Consider the following 23,915-nt stretch of genomic DNA (forward strand, 5'->3'; position numbering starts at 1 on the left):
TTTTTTCCGTCCTTTTAGGTTATAAATGTATAATAACAAAGACAAAAGCACGTTAAATGTGCATGTGAACAAAAGCCAAAAGTCAAACCATATACACGGTTTGACCAAAGCAAGAGAGCCAAATCCTGCTAAAGCTAGCTAGAGATAGCCACAGTTAGCCATGACTAAAGCCTGTTAACTGTTAAATTAATTTACAAATTTTGGTTGAGTAACATCTTTGCAAATTAGTTTGCTATCTCGTGTAATAAGGCAGAACATAATTCCAGTCATAGGGGCTGAAATCGGCTAAACTAATCCGGCGAAAACATTAACTAGCCTAACATTGGCTTAGCAGAGTGGTAGTAACATCTGGATCATTTTCTGACGGTTTAGTGTGGTCAGGCTCCTTTTGAAAAACCTCTTTAAACATCTCATCCCTTTAAACATATTCATAATTTTTTATTTACATTTTAAGGTTATTGGTTCCAAGAAATACTAAATAAATAGTTGGTGGAAAGCTGAGAGGTCACATTTTGTTTGTTGACATTTTGATCATGTTTCCAAAAGGTCTAGCATCAGTGATTTTGTTGTGGTAGAATACAAAGTACAAAAAGGCAAAACATGAAGGAATCCTATCCATCTGTTATAGTTTCCTCGGCCATCTTGAAAACTTTAACTTAAGCTTTTCATGAGTTCCTGCTGTCTGCCATTTGTAGGGAAATATAGCAGAGCTCTTTTTCAAGCGCTGAGATATGACCGATGCATGTGCAACCCCTGATGAGGTCATCTTTGGAAAGTGAGCATGTGGATTTGCATACAGTAGATCCCAGGAGGGATAGTCTTACACGGAGGTTTGTAGCTCGGTTAGGGAACCACTGGAAAAGCCTGAGCGGTACAGCCAGAGATAACCTTGAGGCAGTGGTGTGGAATGCCGTCACATGCCTGAGTCAACATGAACATACTGTACTGCAAAGCCAGAGGTGTGTTCCTGTGGCAACCCGCAGTCCAACACCAAACATCCCAGCCATGTGTGCCATGCCTCATATCACTCGCGGCTCTGGGGTGTTGTCCTCTAAGGCACTGTTCCTGTTCTTCGGTGAGCATTGTCATACCTGTCTCACAGAGCGGCGGGAGAGCGGTCATGTGGGATGAAACGTGCTCATTAAAAATACATGTGGATTTTTTTTTGTGGTCACAATAAATCAGAGACGTCCTTGTTTGACTCCTTGGAGAGCCCAGACTGCTGTCAAACCTTCCTTTGAACTGAAAGCTATCTGACGTGATGTATTAACTTGAGCCTGACGGGTATATAAAGATTATATCACATGATTATAGATGTATTGGAATCCATGTAAATGGCAGATTTGCAAATGGAAGATATGCAAAAATAATTCATTTTTCATAGGCTGAACCTTATAATTCTAAATACACGTGACATATTTTTATGTTTGAAAGGAAACCTATTATGCTTTTTTATTTTCCATTCCTTAAATGTTTAATAAACTTTCTTGTGCATGTAATTGACATTGAAAGGCAAAAAAGGTACGCTGCTGCTGACTCGCCTCCTAATTAGCCTTGCCTTTTAAGCGGTGACTCTGTGACATCACACTATGTCAAAGTAGCTGCACTGTTGTTGTTAGTGATGCCTGGTCAGGCATGTGTGAGCTGACCAATCAGAGCTGACTGGGTATTCAGGAGGGTGGTCCTTAAAGAGACAGGATGCAAAGCGTTTCAGACGGAGTCCAAATACAGTGCTGCAGCACTTAACAGTATGAGAAAACTGATGTGTTTTAGCATTAAGCTTGTAAATCTATTTTGTGTAACCTGAAATACAATGATAATATATCATTTCCAGTAGAGTTTATTGCTAATAGGTTGTTTGCATCTCATGTTTACGGTCTCATCCTTCTTAGAGATTTTTTAATTTTTAAAATTTTTAGATATTCTGCCTCAGTAGATTTCTTTTACACAGACATTCAGCAAAACTTTATGGGTTAACTGTCAAAAGTTTCATGGTTTTCTGTGTAAACAAGGAAATATACAAATATTACAGGTTTTAGTTTTACTCATTTACATGCTTAACAACTACAAACATGAACTATTTTTTGTGGTGGGGGGTAAGGTATATACAATCACAAAAATCTCAATAAAAGTTGAATTTAGTGATTAAGAATTAATCATATGTGCTGATACAACAACATCAGGAAAAACACAGACAAAAAAAATGTGGGCAGTGACCAGGTGTCCGACAGAGACTGAGGCACTGTATTGCACTTTGGTATATTCAAAATGACCAACATTTGCATATATTTTTTTCAGGATCTGATGTGAACATGTTTGGTTTTTTCCAGAGCTGCAGAGGGCTCTTCAAAAGAAACCCAAAAAGACGTGCATCGTCAAAATGGTCGGGACGAGGAACCTGTGGAAAAATATCGTGGTGCTCTGCGTCAACTCGTAAGTGCCTGTCTCATTAGTGCTTAGAACGTTTGCGTGTCAAGTTAAGTGTGTGGGAGGATCTGAAAACTGAGGGAGGAGGAAAAAAAAAAAGAAAAAGGGAAATGCTTGTGTGTCTATGCGGGGCGAGGCAATGCCAGTCAGAAGCGCCATTTTGTGCAGCTGAGATGCCACTATTTAAACCTGCAGGCTCGATACAGCATTGATCAGTAGCCCTCAATGCTTTTGTCCTTCCATATTTGTACTGCTCTCTCTTTTCATCTCCACTGGGATCTCTCCTCCTCTTCTCCAGCTTGGCGAGACCCAGCTTTAGCTCTGCCTCGGCGGCGCACGGTGTCCCTGACTCTCCCAGTCAGCATAAATGTTGCATGAGCGGTGTCCTTATGAAACATTAGACAACCAGGGGAGAGGGTGTGAGTGTTTGCTGTCGTTTTTATGTGTGTGTATGCTTGTGGGGCGTGTGCCTGTGTGTCAGTGAGTCAGTGTTTACATGTGTGCATAAGTTGAAATGAGAGAAGATGAGATTAAAAACCTGGTCCCGCTTCCTTTTCCGTCTCCTCCCAAACTCATCTTTCATCTTTTGCTTGGATCTCTCTGTGTCTTCTCCCCTTTGTGTTTAATCCCCCTCCCCTCTTTGTATTATTATTTCTTTCCTACTTCTACACACTTGGACTACTAATATCCTTAAAACCAAGCCACTGTATCCTCTTAAATGTTTTCCCACCTCACCAGTTTGCCATGTGTCTCTTCTATACGCAGGCTAACAGGCTATGGGATCCACCACTGCTTCGCCCGCAGCATGATGGACAATGAGGTTCAGGAGACGACCATGTTCCATAACTTCTATGCAGATTATTACACCATGGCGGGCATTGCGGTGGCCTCCTGCATGGCGCTGTGCCCGGCGGTGGGCCTGATGGGCCGGCGCGGCGGCCTACTCATGTTTATGATCATCACTGCCCTGGCGTCGCTGCTGCAGCTGGGCCTGCTCAATTGTGAGTACTTTACGAGGAACGCGTGGCCGCTGAAGCATGCAGCAGGATGATGTTTATTGGATGTGAATATCAGTTTTGAAGAAACTCCATAACAGGCTCTAAAGTATTTAAGGGCTCTTGGCTTCTCTTTAAAGAAGAATTAAATGAAAAGGCTGGTGCTGTTGTATGGTTCAAATTGTCAACAAATCCAACGAAGATACAACACTAACAGATAACCGATGCTCTCTGTACTACAAAGTAATGTCTGTGTATCCAAAGCATCATATACCATATTTTTTTTGTGCCATAAAGATCAATTATTGTCCAAAAAAGGTTGATTAAGGAAGAAAATAGTCACCTAGAAAATGCACTGTTTACCGATATTTATGTAGCGGTAGCTAAAAGACAATAATACCTCCCTGTGTCAGTGGAATGTTTAGCCTTTCTAAAAAATTAAACTACACACAAGTGACTCTTTTAAAGTGTTATTATTGAACAAACTGTAATTGACTGTTAAACATGAATGAATACATGAAATGTAGATGTTGCAGGTTTTGCACACAGTATTAATGAGGCTGTAGCTGGAGAAACCTTTGAAAGAGGAGTTGACCTAATAACTAATATCCCATTAAGACTGGGTTAATTAGTGCCGATATGTCATCACTGCTGTTGATTGACTTTCGGTGCAAAAGTCGTTGTTGCTTGGGTGGTTTGTCATTGTGCAGAAACCTACGTCCCGTCACATGGGGTAAAACTTTTCAGAGGGGCTTTTGAAAAATGTTGACTCTTTTGACTCCAAAACATGCATACCTGGACGAAAATTTAAATTTTCATTTTTGACTACTTAAGGAACACTACTAGCGAGCTAAAGCCTCACAAACACCAACAATAATATAGCAAGATTGGGCAGAATTCAAATTAAAATGCAGATCTAGTGGAATATGTTTAATTTTACCAAGCCTAATCCAATAGCAAATAAAGGGGGACCTGGTGGAGGTATGCATTATAATGAGTGCCATTCTAGTTTCATGGTCAGATCATATCGCATAGCGTCTTTCAAAATTCTGGTCACGTGAGTGAGTAATTCTAAGCAAATTAAAAAGAAAACAGTTGAGCACAATTCATGACATTAAATACTGATTTGATTCCCTAACATATTATTTTGAACACATATGACATATGTTGACATATTATAGTATTATATATATGTGTATATATAGTATTATAATAGTTTGATTGCCACCATCGTACTTATCTCTATCCCAAATTTTAAATGTTAAAATAAACTGACTCATATTTGAGACATCTTGAACATTAGAAGTCCTGCATCTCTTACACATTTGCTTTAAGTGCTAACAGTCAGTGTGGTGGGTGAACTACGTCGGGGCTCTGTTTAGCTTTAGTTGTTGTAATAGAGTCGGCGAACATGATTAAAAACAACTGTTTTAGTCAGTGTGTACCCAAAAAAAAAAACAGTACACAAGTCAGTTTATTCAGTTACAAATGAGCGTGACTTAATGTTTAACCTGAGTCAACACATCAAGGTTATGCTCATGTTTCACGCTCCCGTTTGAAGTTGAAAGTGTGTCGACAAGCTTCTGCCAACATGTGTTCATGTTTTTGTGTCTAATGTTTGACTCTGGATTGAATTTACATCTGAGTGTACTGTTTCGTGCTTCATCACTGATCCATATCTGTTTCTCTTTCATTCTCCTCTAGTGCTGGGGAAGTACAGTAACCATCTGAATATAGGTAGGATTGTCTCTTTATTTCTTTCATTTCGAGGTCTTGTATTCGGGGTTGATAAGCTGATCAACAACTGTTCTGCTTCGGTGTTGTTCCACTATCATTTTTATCGGCCTCACATTCTTTCACAGTGTGAAATTAATTGTTTATCTGGCCGCTCTATCTTGATGAGGTTTTCAGAAACACGCGCTGCATTCAGGAGTCCTGCAGTATTTCATTAGGCGTATACAAAACCCTGCAGAGACACATAATGAAGTCCGAGATGTAATTATGGCTAGCTTTTCACTTATTTATCCCTTTTTGTGTTGAAGAGGGCGAGCCTCTTTGTTATAGAAATCTCACAACCAGCCTTCCTTCACTGTTCTTCTCCTCTTTATCAATCTCTTTATTCTCTCCTGTCTAATCCCCCTGCGGGAAGCACGAGCTGATCACAGAGCACTCTCCTCTGATCCGCTTTATGCCATCTTCAGCATGTCTTACTCAGAGAGAAAAAGCACTGTATTCAAACCATATTTGGCCTAAATTGGTTATTTTTGTGCAAGGCAATTCCTCAAAAACATCAACATAAACATCACTGCTGGGAGACCATTACGTTTTGTTTAACCAAAGTTTTTATTGCCGCTTTATGTCTAGGTTTTCCAGATGCAAAGTTTGAAATGCTCAAGTTTCTTCTGTGTGTTCCAGCTTCAGGAATACTTGGGCAGAAACAAAATTTTGTAGTAGTGTGAAATGATACAGTATGGAGTGTCCTACGGAAGCAAAGAAATGCCACGAAGATTTGAAATTATAAGCAACTCAATACCTGATTTGGATATTTAAAACCCTACAGAAAACTTGATATTGAAATTTAAATGCCACTAATTTCATGGAAGTGAAATATTTAACCTTGAATTAACTTCTTAACACACAGTACAGAAGCCCTGTTATAGAAGAAATCTGAAACTGAATGCCCCCATTACACATGTTGTGCCGATGTTTTCCTCATGTATCGAACAAGGAGTCAAATTGATATTCATCAAGCCATTTTATAGAAGTCAGAAATTCTGGTATCAGGACAACACTAGTTTGAAATGAGTCTATACTTTGATTTAAGTTTTCTTTATTAAAGGGTGCATAAATGTCAGTGTTTAAACAAAACAAACAAACCTTTAAATTTCAGTCAAATTCAGTTTGAAAAACATAAAGTCTGCGCAAGGAATTACATTCACACCAGAACTCAAGATTTAAAACATTTCAGGCCTCAACATACAAACAAATAAAGAACTGAACCTGAGGGAATCGATCACAGACTGTCTGTCCTATCAGAGTACTTCTCGTCGGTCACGTGATTCAAGAAAGAAGTTCAGTTGAGTCACTGGAAATCACACTAAACTTCCTGAATTTGCCCAACAACTTTTTGATATTGCACCACTTGAAAAAATCTATAACCACAACTATGAAATATGACACATACATTTAGATTGTAGTTATTGAATACATTTTAATGATACTGTTAGTGTAACTGTGGTGTTTAAAATTGAACATGAATTATTCAGCAGTGGTAAGGTATACAGTGGACTTTCTCAGCTTCTGTACATCCTCTGTTTTCACCATTGGAATTCCCAGCATTCCAGTCTCTTCTCTTCATATTGTTTAAAAACCTTTTTACACACTAGACTGTATATTTTATCATTCAAAATGGTCTATGCCGTGCATTTTGGAAATACTCGACTACTCGAATACTTCTCGAATTCCACCCTCCCGTTGCCCTTTTATGTGCATGGACAGCGCTCTTGTCCTTATAGATTACCGAGTGTAATGGCCACATGTGTGTTCTCTCCTGCCTCTGTCTGCAGATAACTCAGGTACGCTGAATAAGAACTTCTCCGTCGCCTTCTCCATCATCGGCATGTTTTCCTCCCACGCAGTCAGCAACTTGAGCATCTTCTTCTGTGCTGAGATCACACCCACTGTCATCAGGTAAGCCCACTGAACACACAGGGACTGTACCGCATACAAATTTGCTTTTACACTTGAGTAGTGAAGCAGCTGTGTTAATGTGAAGCACGTTCTTTGTCATAATGATGTTTCCATGTTCAGTACTGTTATGTAGAGCATGTCATCAATTCACAGGCTCTGAGTAAATGTTCAAATAAATAAACACATTGCAGAGATTGAAAGTGCTCTTTCTATCGTCCTGATAAGCTTATGATTCAGTTAACACTGAGGTTGGTTTCCATTGCATCACATGTTCCTGCAGATGGATTAGCTGCTCCACCTCCCGTTAAACGAGGATATGAAATTATTGAACTCGTTGAGACGACGCTCCTCATGACTCTCACAGTTCAGTGTCAAATGTAATCCACATCTTTGTACAAATTAGCAAATGTCCACTGAGAATATATGACACAGCACTGGATGTTCATTATCTGGGGTTATGTAAAGGGTGTTGTTGCTCTGCTGACTGTTGCTACAAGGGCGACCCCTGGTGGTAAACTCAGGCAGCTACAGGGAGAGGAATGGCCCTGCATGTAGAGGAGGGTTTGGTGGTACTGCAGCACACTCTGCTGCTGTTTGATAAAATGGCATAGGGTCAACAGAGGCATACAGCAAAAATAAAGGGCTTCCCCACCTGGAAATGATTTAGGTGACAGTTCTTTAGGACAACATGTAAATCATGGTTCACTGTAATGTTGGTGAACCCGTTTTCAGGAGGTTTATGAGGTTTTATGTGTGATCATAAATCCTGAATCCTCCCCTATAATAACATGTTCCATCTCATCGCAGGGGTGGTGGTCTGGGCCTGGTCCTAGCCAGCGCCGGATTCGGCATGCTGACGGCCCCCATCATGGAGCTCCACAATCAGAAGGGCTACTTCCTTCACCACATCATCTTTGCCTGCTGCACACTCATCTGCATCATCTGCATTCTCCTGCTCCCCGAGACACGCTACCAGCCCCTCCCTGAGACCCTGGCTGACGGCGAGAGCTACACTCGCCAACCCCTCCTTCCCCCGAGGAAGCCTGGAGAACAGCGCCTCTTGCTGGCTCAATCGGAGAGCAGCAGGGACTACACCAGGGTGCACGACACACCCCTCCACGAGGCAGCCACCACTGTCGTGTCCACCATGGACTCCACAGCCTCTTCAGCTGTCGACTTGACGGCTCCCTCGGTCGCGGATGTGTCCGCTCCAGCGTTCATGGAGGTGCACCCCTGCAAGACGCAACCTAAAGACCCCAACGGTCACTCAGTGTCATCTTCACCCACGACTGCCCTGGGTAAAGACGGAGTCATACATGCCAGCAAGGAGCACCTGCTGTCTTCTACTCCTTTACACAAACCATGCGTCACAGACCCGCTTTTAGCCGGTGCTGAAGAACCTCCAGCAACAGTCTCGGATCCTGTTGATCCACTGACGGATTCTGCCGTTCCTGAAATGAACAACATTGGTCCTTCCCCGACAAAGGAGTCAGCTGCTGCCCCTGCCCCTTCAGCAGACCCTTCCGCTCCCTGTGGAACTGTGCCTGCCTCCTTATTGATCTGCACCACACCCATCATCGAACCCCCGCCAAGCATCACATTAGAATCCCCCGACCTGCTGGCCAACGACATCGAGGGTATCACCCCGAAATTCGACGTACCTTTGCCCGAGGATGCCCACGTCACATTAGCAGGCTCCCCTACTCCATCTATGCATGACAGTCTCCCTCCATCTCCGACTCCCTCCCCCGTTCCGATGACAGACTGCAACATCACCACTGACCCTCCACCCTCCATTAGCCCACACTCTGACATTCCCATCCAATTAGAAATAGTAGACGAATCTGCATCCAGAGACTCCCCCGAACCTCCCGTCATAGACTCCCAACTGCCGCAGATAGACTCTACCTCTCCCTGTGTTAATGATATATCTCCTCCTTCCCCTACTCCCCCTAGTCCCATCTCGGTTTCCCCTTCACCCACTCCCCCTCCCCCCATTGAGCCTACGCCCTCAGCGGACTCTTCCACTCCCCCTGTCGTAGATGTTGTAAGCACAGCTGCGCCGATTCCTACCATCCTCCCCGTCACAGACATTGTGCACACCTCCACTCCAGAATCGACCACTCTCACAGACATTGTGGAGCCCGCGCAGGATTTAGCTGCTCCCCTTGCCATAGATTCCATCACAGATTCAGGCTCTACAGAAGCAACTCCACCCTCTCTAATTGACTGCACCGTCTCCTCCCCCATAGACTCTGGTGTCCTCCCCATCAGGGATAGCGCCAGCACAGAAAACAACACTGTCAACGGCACGGCGTCATCATGATGCAGGAAAAAAAGAAGCTTTACGGTTGCCGAGGGAGCAGCCCCACGCCAGACGAATGACCGAGAAGGGGGGGTCGCGAACTGTCCTGCTCAGACTCCAGGAGTTGGAGTTGGGTAGACGTGTCTTCTTAGGAAGCCGCTGTACGTTTCTCGATGTCCCCTCCTTCCCGAATTTAGCCAATAAACGAGACCACGCAAGTGAGAGAGTGCCAGAGGCTGGTTTGTGACAATGTGACAGTATCTTCTGCTCTTTTTCGAATGTCACTGGAAATCACCAGCCTATAAACTACTTTGATGTAAATGAAATGGGAAAATCACTGTCTGTCGAAGAGACTTACAACTATACCCACAATCACTGAGAGGACTGGTGAAAAATGCAATGATGCTAAAAACAAACAAACAAACAAAAAAAAAAAAACTCAAATCACTGGTACTTTTCGCTCAAATCAAGTGTCCGTCTAACATATTTGTATAAAAATATCGCCTTACCTGTATGGACAAACTAAAAATCTGAATGTTACAAGTATTTTTTGCCGTCACAGAGGTAAACAATCCAAATTGGGTTTTTTTTTCTAAATACAAACGTAAAAAAAAACCTACTCTGACCAAAATTAAATGTAGACATAGTGCCAAAAAAAAATTAGTGTAAATGCAGTATTTGCCTGTTTGGGGAAATACTGTTTAGTGCAGTCCCCCTGCCATAGACTGAAATGTGGTTCACTTCAATCTGCATACAAGGTTCTGAAATACAAAAGAACTAAATCATTTATCGAAATGAATAGAAGACTGAAATGTTGATAAATTGGAACTGAAAAATGAGAAGGCTGAATTGCTTTCATCGACACCTGGTTCATTGTGTGAAACAGCGACATTTGAGAAAAAGAATGACCCATATTTTGTCGGTCTGAAGAAACTTTTATTTTTCCAAACGTTTCGGTCAATGAAATATATGGTATGCAAATGCTTTTATTTGTAAATGTGATATTGTAAGTAAATGCCTAATTAGTTGTTGAGCTTGATTCAGTCTTTTTTCTAAGAAACAAAAAATCTAAGTATTATTTTGAATAATCTCCCATGGCGTGCCCTTATTGTACAAACCTATACTTCATTCTTACAGTATTTGTGCCACCTCTGTGTCGTGGCACCTTGATTCTTTTGCAGTTGGGACAAAAGCATGAAAAATAATCGTGAAACGTGTCAGTAAAACAAAAACCTTAAAGCAAAGCCTTGAAAAGACACAAAAAGCTATTTTTTTGAAAAATGAAAACCAATGGATGACAAAATGTTTCGACTGCATCGCTAACCTTCAGTGTGTTTTTCTCAAGTCATGGTTTATGTATGTCGGTGTGTTCATACATTCACGAGTTTACCTTACAGAAATGCAATAGTTCATACAGTTGTCGAACTGACTTTTTAAAATGCAGGTGAAATCTTTAAAGGGGCAATATGTAAGAATATTAGCTGAGAACGTCAAAAGCGGCGATGCCAGTGTGCTGTTGCAGAGATATCCGCTAAGGTTAGCGTGCTAACCAGCTAGCCCTGGCCCGTCCTGGTCCAAAGCTCATGTGCTAATGGTGTAAACTTGAACCCTCGGCCAGTCCCTGTGCTCTCAGTCCGAACCGCTAGCTGCAACCCTAACTGAGCTAACAGCAGCCACCAGTTAGGAGCAGTACGCAGATGCCCGGGTGATTTGCCGCCCCCTGCAGATTCTTACATAATGCACCTTTTTTAATTATAGATAGACAAACCTATTCATATTCTTGAAATTGACGGACTTCTTGCTTAAGGAGGCACTTTCTCTTCCAAAGCCTGCGTCCACGTGTGGACAGCGTTGTACTTGACTCAATACTGTGTGTAACTCGACAGTTGTAGTTACACACTTCGTGCATCGGAGGTTGTAAAGACATACGATTACTGATAGACCACTGTTTACAATGATAATAATAATAATAATGATAATAATGTTAAATAATAATAACTACACGTTACTGTAAAAATTAAAGAGCCAACTGAATGATGTCTTGTCATTTCAAATGTGATTTAATAACTCTCCCACACTCGTCATATTACATTCATCCAGGAAGTATTGGTGGATCTGTGAGGGTGTCATTCAGGAGTCTGACAGACTTTCTGTTGTTCACACCTTCGTGTCGGTACGCTTTTACGAGAGCCTTACAGGTACTTTTTACTCACCAAAATTTAAAGTGTGCACTGACAAAAGCTACATATCTTTTGGTCTGCTAACTGATTGAGCGAACCTTGCCTGTGTTTGTTGCGAGGGCTCCATTTTCGATCATCGCCGTCAACAAACTTCCATTTCAGCCGGGAGATTCACCCGAACATTAGACGTGTAACATGCCATGCTGCTAAGCCTCAAAGCACAATGCCCTGCAATCATGTGATGTCAAATATTGGTGGAGCTTGGCGTCTTGACATAAAAAGAAAAAAATAATAAAAAGGGAAAATGGAGTGGGATTTTGACTACAGAAACACACATTAACTTTTGCAATAGACCCACATGTAATCTACTTTGTGGAACGGGGTGTTGACACTGGATTTAATGAGGAATTCTTGGCATCTGCTGTAGCGAGTGTGGTGACTGCAGTGGTCGGTATTGTCCCATTGCTCGGAGTACTCGTTGTCCCGTTGACGTGTTGGTGTCTCTCTGTCTCGATGTGCATATTGCAGAAATTGAACTGTGTATTGCCAAAAAAAAATAAAAAGCCCCATGCAACACCAGTGTAAAGACAAACAAACACAGCACAAATACATCCAGTGTCTTCTCTGAGATCTGTTGCTTCCATTTTCCACTTTCCACTCCCATGCAGCTATTTTATGGTGCTGATTGGAGCTGTGACACCTGTATGCATTTGGTTTGACTTTATTTGGAGTAAAAATATTGAAGTAAAAAGCAATCCAAAGCAATGTTAGCACCAGCGGTAGAGGTAGACTTGAAGACGGTGGAAAAGCAAAAAAAAAAAAAAGAGCAAAAAAAAAAAAGAAAGAAGAATGGGTTATGCCTTTGTAAATAGTAAATGTGTGGACTGGACACCCAGTTTTTGATAAGATGAAGGATCATAGATCATAATGGACTGGTGAATAGTTCTGAACTTGGTTAGATAAGAGTCTCAGAGACATGAAGTCCCCAGTGTACACATTTCAGGTTTTGCTTCTCTCAACCGTGCGACTCAGAATCTCTCGAAGGGGAGACTTGAATGAATGTAAAAACCATGGATTGTACCATTTATAATTTCCAATTGTTTGGTTTCATTTTTTGTTTTGTTTTGTTTTAACAAACATAATGCACTTGTATATAAGCCATACCTGTTGTTAAAATAAACCACTATTTATTGATCAACTGTGGATATCAGTGAGTCTTTCATTTGTTGTTATTATTATATATATTTTTTTTAACTTCTCATGGATTTTATTAAAAGTAGATCCCGGTCAAATATTCCCTGCTGGCCTTGAGGCTTTGTATCTTAAGATCACTTTAAGACAATAAAAACAGGGGGATGCATGACTGTTTTTTATTACAGCTTTATTTTACTCATCCAACAGGGTTGCAGAAAATCCCAAGGGGTTCGGAGCCAAAACTGGATTACCAACGGAGCAGAACAAGCAAATGCTCCAGACTTGCCCCAGAGACCCTGAAGGTTGCCTGTGGGGCAATTACTTTGTGGTGATAGGATTGATACACATTAGGGTAACACTTTATATCAACCATAATAGACACATGGTAAAGTTAAAATGAATTAAACAAACACAACTGAAATGCTTTATTAACCATTTGTCAATCAGTTGTTGGTGTTTTACAACATTTGTTTATCCAAATAATGTTTATGGCTCAACTACACCGTATTCACACTTTTTGCCAAGTTTCATTGCAACTTGACACTAAATTGTTCAATAAATGGTTTGTAAAGCGTTTCGTTGCTTATTAACAGTAAAATTAAGTGACTAAAGTTTAAGTTTCAGTGATGGTGCTGCCCACATTTGTGTTGAAATGCTTCACTAAAGCGAAACATTAACAACACTATCCTCAGTCATGCTAGCCACTTAGCACGTAGAGACTTTGGCCTAAATGCTAATGTCAACATGCTAATATGCTCACAGTGACATTGCTAGCATGCAGATGCACACCTAACCACTAGGTGAATGTTGTTTTGCATATATTGGACAAATTTAAAGCACCATTATCACCATGAGTCTGAGGCTGTCATTTTTAATGTAACAAAGTAACATAATGTTGCTTTAATGCTGGTTATTATAAAGTGGTACCCACATTTGTTTGGTGGAATGCACTAAACCAGATTTCACTGAAGCAGAAATCAACAAAGCTAAGAGTCCCAAGTCATGCTAGCCATTTAGCATGGAAATACTTTGACCCTTAATGCTAATGTTAACATGCTAATATGCTCACAGTGACAATGCTTACATGCAGATGTTATGCAGCTACAGTGCTAACCATGTTCGCCACCTAAGTTTAACATGTTGGCATCCTGACAATTGCTAATTAAATCTAACACAGACAACATAAAAAAATGAACTAAAAGGATCAACAGAATTTGTAGAAATAATGGTTGTGTCATTAAGATATCTCTGTATTGTGTTAAAGAGATGTCTACTGAAGTTAGCATGCTAACCAGATACCAGATAGTTCACAGTCTGGACTGCTAGCTGCACGGCTAACTGAGCTAACTAACAAACGGCAGCTACAGTTAGCATTAGTTTGCAGATAGTCTGGTGAGATGCTGCCCTGTTTACCTTTAATCTATCATTAGATCATTCCGTCTGGATCAAAATGGTGGCCCGGCCGTCAAACCTCGTCGAGCTGTGGATAAAAACTGAAAACAGCCCTGTTCAAGGTGAAACCTACATTTGATCCAGATTCGAGGACCTGTCTCTCAGAAAGGGCCCTCTTTTAAAATCCGGTTTTTAAATCTTGCTCGACAAGATGCTTGCGTGGTGTCACAGCTGCAGAGGAGCTGAGTGTTGATGTCAGAAAGAAAGGAGGCTAAATGTCTCTGTCTGCATCGGTGGAGCTGAGGTGGAGCAGGTTACAGTTAGGTTCCTTGGGATTACCATCACGAGGACTGATCTTGGTCATCACACATCACCACCCTGGTATGAAAAAAAAGCACAGAGAAGGCCCCAATGCAGCAAATCTGGGGGCATAAAAAAATATGTTGTTGCATGAATGGGTGTGGTGGGGTTTGGCTTTATAAAGCACCACATATCATGTTTGCCCCCAGGTCCCTGAGAGAAGTTAGCACGGCTCTGGTTTTTACAGATTATCTTCATTATTCAAGCTAAAACAAAAAACATCTATGGGTTTATAGTCCGGGTTAAAAAAAAAACGGATCCAATCAAGAAATCTGATCATATTTTTCAACATGGAGTTTCAGACAACTCTTCAGAACGGGAAAGCTTATAGCTGCACTCCACTTCACTCTCACCTTGATGTAAAACAGCCGTTTCAGGATTTTACTGTAAAAAAACCCCCATCTACCTGAGCTTCACAGAACAAGCTCAGTCAATCCAGCGATATACATATATAAAAAAGAAGATAAAGGGAACATTTCTCCTGCATGGGACAGGGGGGTGATGTCAGGGTACAGCCAGGGGGGATGATGCGGCATGATCCTCCAGTCCACTGCATCAAACCGGGGCGCTCCTATTGGCTGACGGGTTACAGGGATGCTGCGCTGTGCGCGACGTCATCCGACCAGCAGCACGTTTATCTATCTCGCCGGCTCCAAAACTCGACCTGGAAATGAGGCAAGCGCTGATTTTGAGGAACACAGCGGCAAGAGACTGAGGACTGAAGACTGGACACCGGCTGAAGTCGAGACAGGACGCTCTCTGCCCGCATCCGCAGCGCACCATGAGGGAAATCGTTCACATCCAGGCTGGACAGTGTGGGAATCAGATCGGGGCGAAGGTATAGATACTATCAATATGAAGATAAAAACGATGGGAAATGCATGGAGGAGCCTTATTGTTATTGTTATGACTATTATTTTTCATGCGTAATGCCACGTGCGTTATTCATCCGGGTGTGTGTGTGCGTGTTGAGCGATTTACTTGTGATTTAGAGGAATATTTTGATTTCTATTCATAAAAAAGTTTGAGATGGATTATTAATTGCTGGTAAGGGTGCGGTTCGGTCGGGCTGGGCTTTGCTCTGCAGTGATGTGGCCTCCCTCTGCTGCTGCTGCTGCTGCTGCGTGTCATTTTCTCACCAGGCAGATACGCAGTGATTTAAAATAAATAAATAAATTGAAATTTAAAAAAAAAACACCTGACGCTCTGAACTCGTCATATCATGATTATGTTTGTTCCCATCTTAGTTCTGGGAGGTGATAAGCGATGAGCATGGCATCGATCCCACCGGGAGCTACCAAGGTGACAGTGACCTGCAGCTGGAGAGGATAAATGTCTACTACAATGAGGCGTCGGGTAAGAAAACAAAATAGGAAAATATGTATCAAAGTTTGCTTCAAATAAAAACACATGTGTGCTGTTTCCATTTGCTTATTAACCTTGCACGACCTTACGCTGCCACAGACCTCATTTGAACGCCACTCGTGTCACTAAATTAGCTGCGAGGGGAAAGTAGGTCCCAGCATGAGTGCAGGGAAAAATTAGGACAGTGAATCTGCTAAAAAATCTCTCGCTCTCTGTCTCTCCATCGCTCTCTCTCTGTCTCCCTCTGTGTCTCTCTCTCCCTCTCTCTCTATAGGGAGTACAGGTATCTGCAGTCTCTGTATAGCTGACCCAGAGCTCTGATTTTTTTATTTATTTTTTATTTTTTGCCTTGGCATGTTGAAGGTCATCCCATGTGCGTAATGTGTCATTTTAAACGTTCACGTGGTGCCTTGTCCAGCGCTTCACCACAGGACAAGTCAGTGCTCAGAACTCAATCCATGTGCAGCCAGGACTGGGATCAGACAGACAGTGCCCACTCGTCTGCTTTGGATAAATGAAAAAGCCTGAATAGCAGGCCGCACGGGCCTAAAAAGCATGTTCCACCATTCTGTCAGCACAGCAGGCCATTATTGATTCCTTGTTTCCATGTTGCATGCTCACATCAGTGTCACCTACTGGGTCGTAGTGCATGTAACTGACTGTGCATCCCATGAATAAATGTTACAGAACAGAGAAATAAAAACAGGTAAAGCAGGGGGAAGATAGCACCTTTGTTTGACTCTGCAGAGATCAGCACTTTGAAAGCCCCACTGGTCTAAAATAAGCAGTGCAGCATGCTGAAGATTTTTTTTTTTTTGCTTGCGAGAGGGGTTACAGACAGACAGAGAGGGTGGAGCAGAGGAAAGTGCAACAGACAAACAATAGGATGCATGAAGCAGTCTTTAAATGTCCATCTTGATGGACAGGCTGTAGTTTCCTTTAAGAGAACGTTACCAAACAGCACTGCTGTATTAATATTCCTCTAGTTCAGTATTCTTAATATGGAGAGTTTTTTTCCTTGGTTCCCTACAAATGTGCTGACATCATGCACCACCGAGACTGTCGATATCCTACTCCACCCTTCCATCCTTTACCTCTCTCTATCCCTCTATCTTTTGCTCTTTTTCGTCCACAGGCAGCAAATTTGTGCCTCGTGCCATCCTGGTCGACCTGGAGCCAGGCACCATGGATTCGGTTCGCTCCGGCCCGTTTGGACAGCTATTCAGACCTGACAACTTTGTCTTCGGTGAGTGAACTATTAATCTTGGTATCACCGCTTATCCTGAACCAACTGCGTATCCGTACAATATGTGCATAAGTCAGCGGCAGCTGTCACATCCTGTTAAGCTTTGCTTAGTTTCACCTGCGAGCACTGTACTGTGCGTAGAGCACGAAGCTCCTGCAGCCTCTCAGCGATGTGCCAGCAGTGTGATGCATTGTCCATGTGCAGCTGTGTCAGACTAAGACAGCTCTTGTGGTGACTCAGCGAAAAAGGAAATCTACCAGGAGATGATGCTGCAGTGCTTGGCACAAGTGAGGATACAAGGGCGGAAAACTCTGACTGACTAATTTCTATTTTTCCTCACCAGAAAATATGCAAACAAAAGAACCTTTGATAATATAAACGTGATTAATTCTGAATCTAAAGAATTATAACTCACAAGGAATATAACTGACTATATGCAGACCATGTAGGAGCTAATGAACAAATGTACATTTTATATTTTCAGTTTTTTCCCTTCCATTGCTGTTTTGCTGTGAAGCTCCAGAGATGTTTTGTGAACTGCAAAACCTCACCTGTCCTTTCCATTGGCATGGGGCTGAGTGGATAATTAGAATTACCTATAGTTAATATCTGCTTCATGAATGCGTTGCAGATCAGTTGTAAGACATTAAAAACAATATTAGGGTTGCCAGGTTGTAGAAACTAAGAGTCTGCTAGCAGCTCGATGAAGCCATGGTTTGGAGCTACATGCTAACAATGACGATGTTAACATGTTGATGTTTAGAAGCTATAACGTTTACCACTTTAACATTAGAAAAACAATACATAGCTGTAGCTGGTGGGAATATCATGTTGTCATTTACTTTTGGGCTGGGCACTGTACGTACATACACCAAAGTGACCTAATGATGGTGCTTGATTAAATCAAAGTTATTTAAAATACATCTTGAAGGCGACATGAATGTCTGAAACAAATTTCTTGCTGATTCATCCAGCAGTTTTAAGACATCTCACCAAATACCAAAAAGGTCAACCTCATGGTGGTCCAAGACAGAATGTAAGGGTTTGGATTCATCCTCTTTGGGCCGTGACTGTCTGTACCAATTGTTGTGTCAATCCATCCAATAGTGGTCAAGATATGCCACTAAATATCCAAAACATCAGTTTCATGATGGCGCTACAGGAAAAGTCAGAGTTTGGCCAAATGCATTAGGATACATCCTCTGTGGATTATGAACATCTGCACCAAATTTTACTGCAATCTATCCAATCGTTGTCCAGACTTGGTGTCCATGTCACTTAATACCCAAAATGTCAACTTCACGGTCACACCACAGTGAAAGTCAGGGCATCACTAAATACAGTAAGGTACATCCTCAGCGGACCATGAATGTCTGTACCCAATTTTATGGCAATCCATTCAAATAGACATAAATTACGAATTATAAACCTGTTCTAAAGTATGCAATACCATAATTTGCCCAACATGATTTGTCTTTTAACATTACACCCATCATGCAGGTCAAAGTGGAGCAGGAAATAACTGGGCCAAGGGTCACTACACCGAGGGAGCTGAGCTGGTGGACTCAGTACTGGACGTAGTGAGGAAGGAGTCCGAGAACTGCGACTGCCTCCAGGGCTTTCAGCTCACCCACTCACTGGGTGGAGGCACAGGTTCAGGAATGGGTACGCTGCTCATCAGCAAGATCCGCGAGGAGTACCCTGACCGCATTATGAACACCTTCAGCGTCATGCCTTCCCCCAAGGTGTCCGACACTGTGGTGGAGCCCTACAACGCCACTCTCTCCGTTCACCAACTCGTGGAAAACACAGATGAGACCTTCAGCATTGACAATGAGGCCCTATACGATATTTGCTTCCGCACCCTGAAGCTGACCACACCCACCTACGGCGATCTTAACCACCTGGTATCAGCCACCATGAGTGGGGTGACCACCTGCCTCCGCTTCCCTGGCCAACTCAATGCTGACCTCCGTAAGCTGGCTGTCAACATGGTGCCCTTCCCCCGCCTGCATTTCTTCATGCCAGGCTTTGCGCCCCTCACAAGCAGGGGCAGTCAGCAGTACCGTGCCCTCTCTGTGCCAGAGCTCACACAGCAAATGTTCGATGCCAAGAACATGATGGCGGCCTGTGACCCCCGTCACGGGCGCTACCTCACCGTGGCAGCCATCTTCCGCGGCCGTATGTCAATGAAGGAAGTGGACGAGCAGATGTTGAGCGTGCAGAACAAGAACAGCAGCTACTTTGTCGAATGGATTCCCAACAATGTCAAGACGGCCGTTTGCGACATCCCTCCCCGTGGCCTCAAGATGTCCGCCACCTTCATCGGCAACAGCACGGCCATCCAGGAGCTTTTCAGGCGGATCTCCGAGCAGTTCACAGCCATGTTCCGCCGCAAGGCCTTCCTCCACTGGTACACCGGAGAGGGGATGGATGAGATGGAGTTCACCGAGGCCGAGAGCAACATGAATGACCTGGTGTCTGAGTATCAGCAGTACCAGGACGCCACAGCTGATGAGATGGGCGAGTACGAAGAAGACGAAATGGAGGATGAGGAAGAAGTCCGCCATGATGTTCGCCACTGATTGTACACCACTGACATGACACTGAGTGAACGAGTCCCCTCGAAAATTGTAATTGTTGTTGGACAAGTGCAGTGAGATCATAAGACGTACGCTCTTCAACTAACTATCGCAGTGTGCAGACACAATATTGCTGTTTAGCCGAAATTATATTGCAAATAGATATGGCTTCTTCTGACAAAGATCACAAGTGGCGTTAGAACCTAAAACGATGCAAGAACCACAGAAATGGGTTTTCCAAGTCCATGCTTTGCTAGTATCAAAAAATAAGTCGAAGTCTAAATACAGTTTTGTAACATTCACTTCAACATGCATTCACTGTCTCAAGTCTCGAAATAAAGATCCAGTCCGGTCAAAACTTAATGTCGTGTTTTTATTTCATACATCTAAAACTGTCTTTGTTTTAGCTACAGTGTATCATCTGTTTACTCTAGAACTCTATAGTATGCATGAGTCACACTATGTTGGAGGAAGGGAAGGCAATTCTGGAAAAAGATAGTTGATTGTTGAGTCTCGTTCACAGATCGTAAAATAAAAATGCTTTTTGGTCGGTAAAAACTCTAACCCAAAACGATTTGACGACCTGGGAATGAGACCCAACAATCAACTATCTCCAATCGCTCTCGCTACCTTTAAGTGATGGGTCCTGTGATATTCTATATTCTTCTAACTGAACCCCAAAACCAATAAAAATGTGTTGTTACTTGTACCATCAAGTATTTCTATGTGTATCCAAAAGCCCAATATACCTTATTCCTAGTGCCATAGACCATCATGGTGGACCAGGTAACATGTTCCTTCCTATCAATAAACATGGAGACAGTACTTTGAGTCAGTCCCACATGCGCAGTGCAGTAAATATTCACTAACAGACAAAATGCCTCCAACAAATGCACTGTTTGCTCCTTTTTAAAGGAGCTTTTGCTCAACCATGGTAACCAGTCATTAATTATTCAGCATTTTCTGAAGATATTTGAGACCTGTTTTAAAATATTTACGTCTCTGGTTGGAAAGAAGAGGCCCTGGGGCTGAGTGCAACAGACAGGGTGAGGAGGATTGACACTGCTTAAGAACAGACAACTGCCTCATAGTGTTTGATCTGGTCAGTATGTATGTAGACACAGAGTTCCTTTAAGATGAGTAATAATCGCTTAATGCACATTTTGCAATATAAGCAATTGAGCAAACAGGCGATCTGAAGAATCTGGTTTGAGTCTCATAGATGTATGGTAACCATTGTGAAATCGTCCTTTTACAGTAAATTAATCGGCAGCATCAGTCTGACGCACGTCCATCAATCAGGGTGCAGTCTAGAGATAATAAACAACACGGAGAAAGTTGAAGGAGAATTTCACAACATGCATTAATCACTGCCACTCCAATAACGCAATGCACAGGACTGTGACATGATGCAACTTGCTGATATGAAGCACGACGCACACTTCGGCTTCTGCTGTCATCATCAGGCGGCTGGCTGTTGAACAGCTCTCTCTGAGCGACTGAGGTGAAATATGTTAACACTGCCAGCCACACCCAAGTCACGGCTGTCAGGGAAAGAATGCTATATTTGACGGATGATGGAAAACATCTGCCTTGACATGACGGATGGCCAAACCAGCAAATCCTTGAAGATATGTAACCCACAGGGAGCAGTGCAGCCGTGAGAGAAAACAAATACTCCCCCAACAGGCTTTTCAGTATGTCTGCTGAAGAATATCTGATGTGGATCATGTTGGAAACTGTTTTCTTTTGGAGAAATTGGGGGGCAAACGCTAGTATCTACTTAATAAACTATCTCAGAAGAAAGAGACGCAGGGTGGGTATCTGCGAGATAGAACAGAGAGTTACAGGTCTGATCCAAGCTGTCAGCTCAAGGACGCCAATAAAGTCTTATAAATGATATGTTTGAGAGCTGACATGCTATCTGGAGGCCATTTTTGTTTTGGCTTACTCAGCCACAATATCACAGCAATAAAACTGAAGTTAAAGAAGTCTCTCTTCTGGATATTCCTTTACTCTTTAATTACTGACAAACCAGTCCCGGCTTGAGTCATTACTGCATCCTGACTCAATACTAATTCCTTCTCGCTCTGCCTGAGCTTGACACGTACCACGTTGACAGAGAGATAATGAGCTACCTTCTTCACCTGTCCTAATGAGCTGATTGAGACTGACCTCTGTGACCCACACTGACTCTTCAGCACTCACGCTTCCATTAGAACAGTGGTGTGTTTCTTACTGTGGATGATATCTAAAGAAGATGCATTAGAGAACTGCGGTAGACACACTTGCTCCAATGTATTTTTATACACCCATATATCACCTCCATCTGTGCACCCATCAAACCCACAACATACGCCCATCTACTGACCGCATGACTGGATGTCTGACAGATGAGATAGCAGCAGAGCAAGTTCTTTGACTTTCGCGCATCTTTCCCCGGCTAAGTGAGAACCAAAGGGCAGCAGGTGACATTTGGCCTACTTTTACGAGAGAGCCAAACCACCTTACGACCAGTGTTGGGTGTAACGCGTATGTGTAATCACATTACTTTTTTCAGTAACGAGTAGTGTAAGGCATTACTGTTCTGAACGTAGTAATCACAATACAGTTTACCAAGCTCGTTCCTTACGTTACATTGGTAGTCGCATGCATCACACACAACGGGCAGGGGGGAGGGCCGGGGACCATCAATAATGGAACAGTGATTGGTTGGGGTTTGGCACAAGGTATCTTTCATTATCACCGATTGGTTAGTCGCCACCCGCAAGGGGAGATGGGATAACAATAGCAGCGTCAACAACACGAGCAGAACATGCTGATGCATGCGACTTGCCTGAAGACCCCCAGCTGCGTAAAGCCACTTTTGACGGTTGGAGATACAAACATTACTTTTGATTTTGTTGAACGTAAGGAAAATAACTTGACTGTAAGGTGCACACTTTGCCCGTGTTGGAAACTTCTCTCCACTGCTGCTAACACTACCTCAAACTTAACGAAGCACCTACAGAGACAGCACGCGCACACAAACAAAGCTTGTTGCTAAGGAACCGTGGAGCAACATGAATGTAACGAGTAATGTAATTAATTACTTTCTTCAGGGAGTAATCATGTAATGTAAGGCATTACTATTTTTGAGAGTAATGTGTAATGTGTAATATATTACTTTTTTGAGTCACGAGCCCCAACACTGCTTAAGACCATACTTGTGGATTATTTGCTTTTGCGCTTGCTTGCTTCAACTTCACTTGACTAAACGACTTTCTGCTAGGCAATTTTAACTCATTTAGACAAATTTCCTTTAATGCAAATTCTTTTTGTCTTTATGTCTAGACCAACATATGTGCTGAAACCAATGCCAATATCCCTCCTCTTCCTCCCTTTTTTCTCTTTTTTGTTAGCCTTTCCATTCTGTGCGTTACGTTAAAACCAGCGGATGATTGAAACTTTTTTTTTACCCCCTTCGCATTTGTGTGATTTCTCGAGAGGTGTGTCCCTGGGTGCAACCATCAAGATAAGGTCCGTGTCTACAGCGGACGTCAGACCACGGACCACAGTGCACTTTTCATTGGAAAAAGGTTTAGGAATATTATTCAGTATAGGTGTGACAAACACACCCAGGTGAGCTACAGAACAGGCTGCAGGCAAATTCACAGATGCGATCAAAATGAAGGCTGGGTTTGACGTCAGGTGCGGTTCCACTCATGAGTATCGAGTTGTCAAGAAATATCCTAGTAATGAATAATGCATAGTCATGGGTCGGAATGCCAACACGTTGATCGCTGTCATTGCTGATGCAACCCTGTGACAATCATCGATAGTAGTTACCTATTCCACATTATACTACAACCTAATTACAGTTTCCATCCAAAGGGTCTTTATGTGCCTGTGCCTGCTAACAGCCACATAGCTACCAGCAGTAAGAGTTTGCTGGTCTGTAGTACTTTTGAACTAGGGAAGTTGATTGCGAGTGGGTGAAATGGCATTAGAGGTTGGATTAGGATAAGCAATTTCACATCTTGTGTGTCAAAACAAACCATTTTCAAAGGAGCATTACACCAAAATTATTATTTTTTCCTCACCTGACAGGCAGTGCAAACTGTATAGACCAACATATATGCCGAAACCAATAACAATATCCCCTCCTCTTCCTCCCCTTTTTCTGAAGACTTACCATTT

At 42.6% G+C, this 23,915-nt stretch overlaps 2 protein-coding genes across 3 annotated transcripts in view; both read left to right on the plus strand.

Annotated features, from left to right (window-relative positions):
• Positions 1-12,796, plus strand: part of LOC115572393 (solute carrier family 22 member 23-like) — a 41,796-nt gene extending 29,000 nt beyond the window's left edge. The window contains exons 7-11 of the mRNA XM_030402408.1: positions 2,331-2,433; positions 3,193-3,428; positions 5,127-5,159; positions 6,989-7,112; positions 7,920-12,796. Of these exons, the coding sequence (XP_030258268.1) occupies positions 2,331-2,433; positions 3,193-3,428; positions 5,127-5,159; positions 6,989-7,112; positions 7,920-9,438 (2,015 nt within the window). The 3' untranslated portion in view covers positions 9,439-12,796. The remainder of the gene's footprint in view (positions 1-2,330; positions 2,434-3,192; positions 3,429-5,126; positions 5,160-6,988; positions 7,113-7,919) is intronic.
• A 2,330-nt stretch (positions 12,797-15,126) lies between these two features.
• LOC115573180 (tubulin beta-2A chain) lies at positions 15,127-20,099 on the plus strand. Of its 2 annotated transcripts, XM_030403848.1 has the most exons (5): positions 15,127-15,381; positions 15,791-15,899; positions 16,183-16,191; positions 17,044-17,154; positions 18,655-20,099. In XM_030403848.1, the coding sequence occupies exons 1-5, from the start codon at positions 15,325-15,327 to the stop codon at positions 19,737-19,739; spliced, it is 1,371 nt and encodes a 456-aa protein (XP_030259708.1). In that variant the 5' UTR covers positions 15,127-15,324; the 3' UTR covers positions 19,740-20,099. The 2 variants fall into 2 exon arrangements, with proteins under 2 accessions (XP_030259708.1, XP_030259709.1); XM_030403849.1 differs by lacking the exon at positions 16,183-16,191.
• Positions 20,100-23,915: the final 3,816 nt, after the last annotated feature.

Source organism: Sparus aurata, chromosome 21, assembly GCF_900880675.1.
Source record: "Sparus aurata chromosome 21, fSpaAur1.1, whole genome shotgun sequence".
NCBI classification, from domain to species: Eukaryota; Metazoa; Chordata; class Actinopteri; order Spariformes; family Sparidae; genus Sparus; species Sparus aurata.

Excerpts from the sequence above, each read along its gene's own strand:
- LOC115573180 (XM_030403848.1), top strand. The coding sequence starts at position 15,325 with ATGAGGGAAATCGTTCACATCCAGGCTGGACAGTGTGGGAATCAGATC. Across the intron at positions 15,382-15,790 it reads GGAATCAGATCGGGGCGAAG|TTCTGGGAGGTGATAAGCGA; the intron begins GTATAGATACTA and ends TTCCCATCTTAG. Across the intron at positions 17,155-18,654 it reads ACCTGACAACTTTGTCTTCG|GTCAAAGTGGAGCAGGAAAT; the intron begins GTGAGTGAACTA and ends CCCATCATGCAG.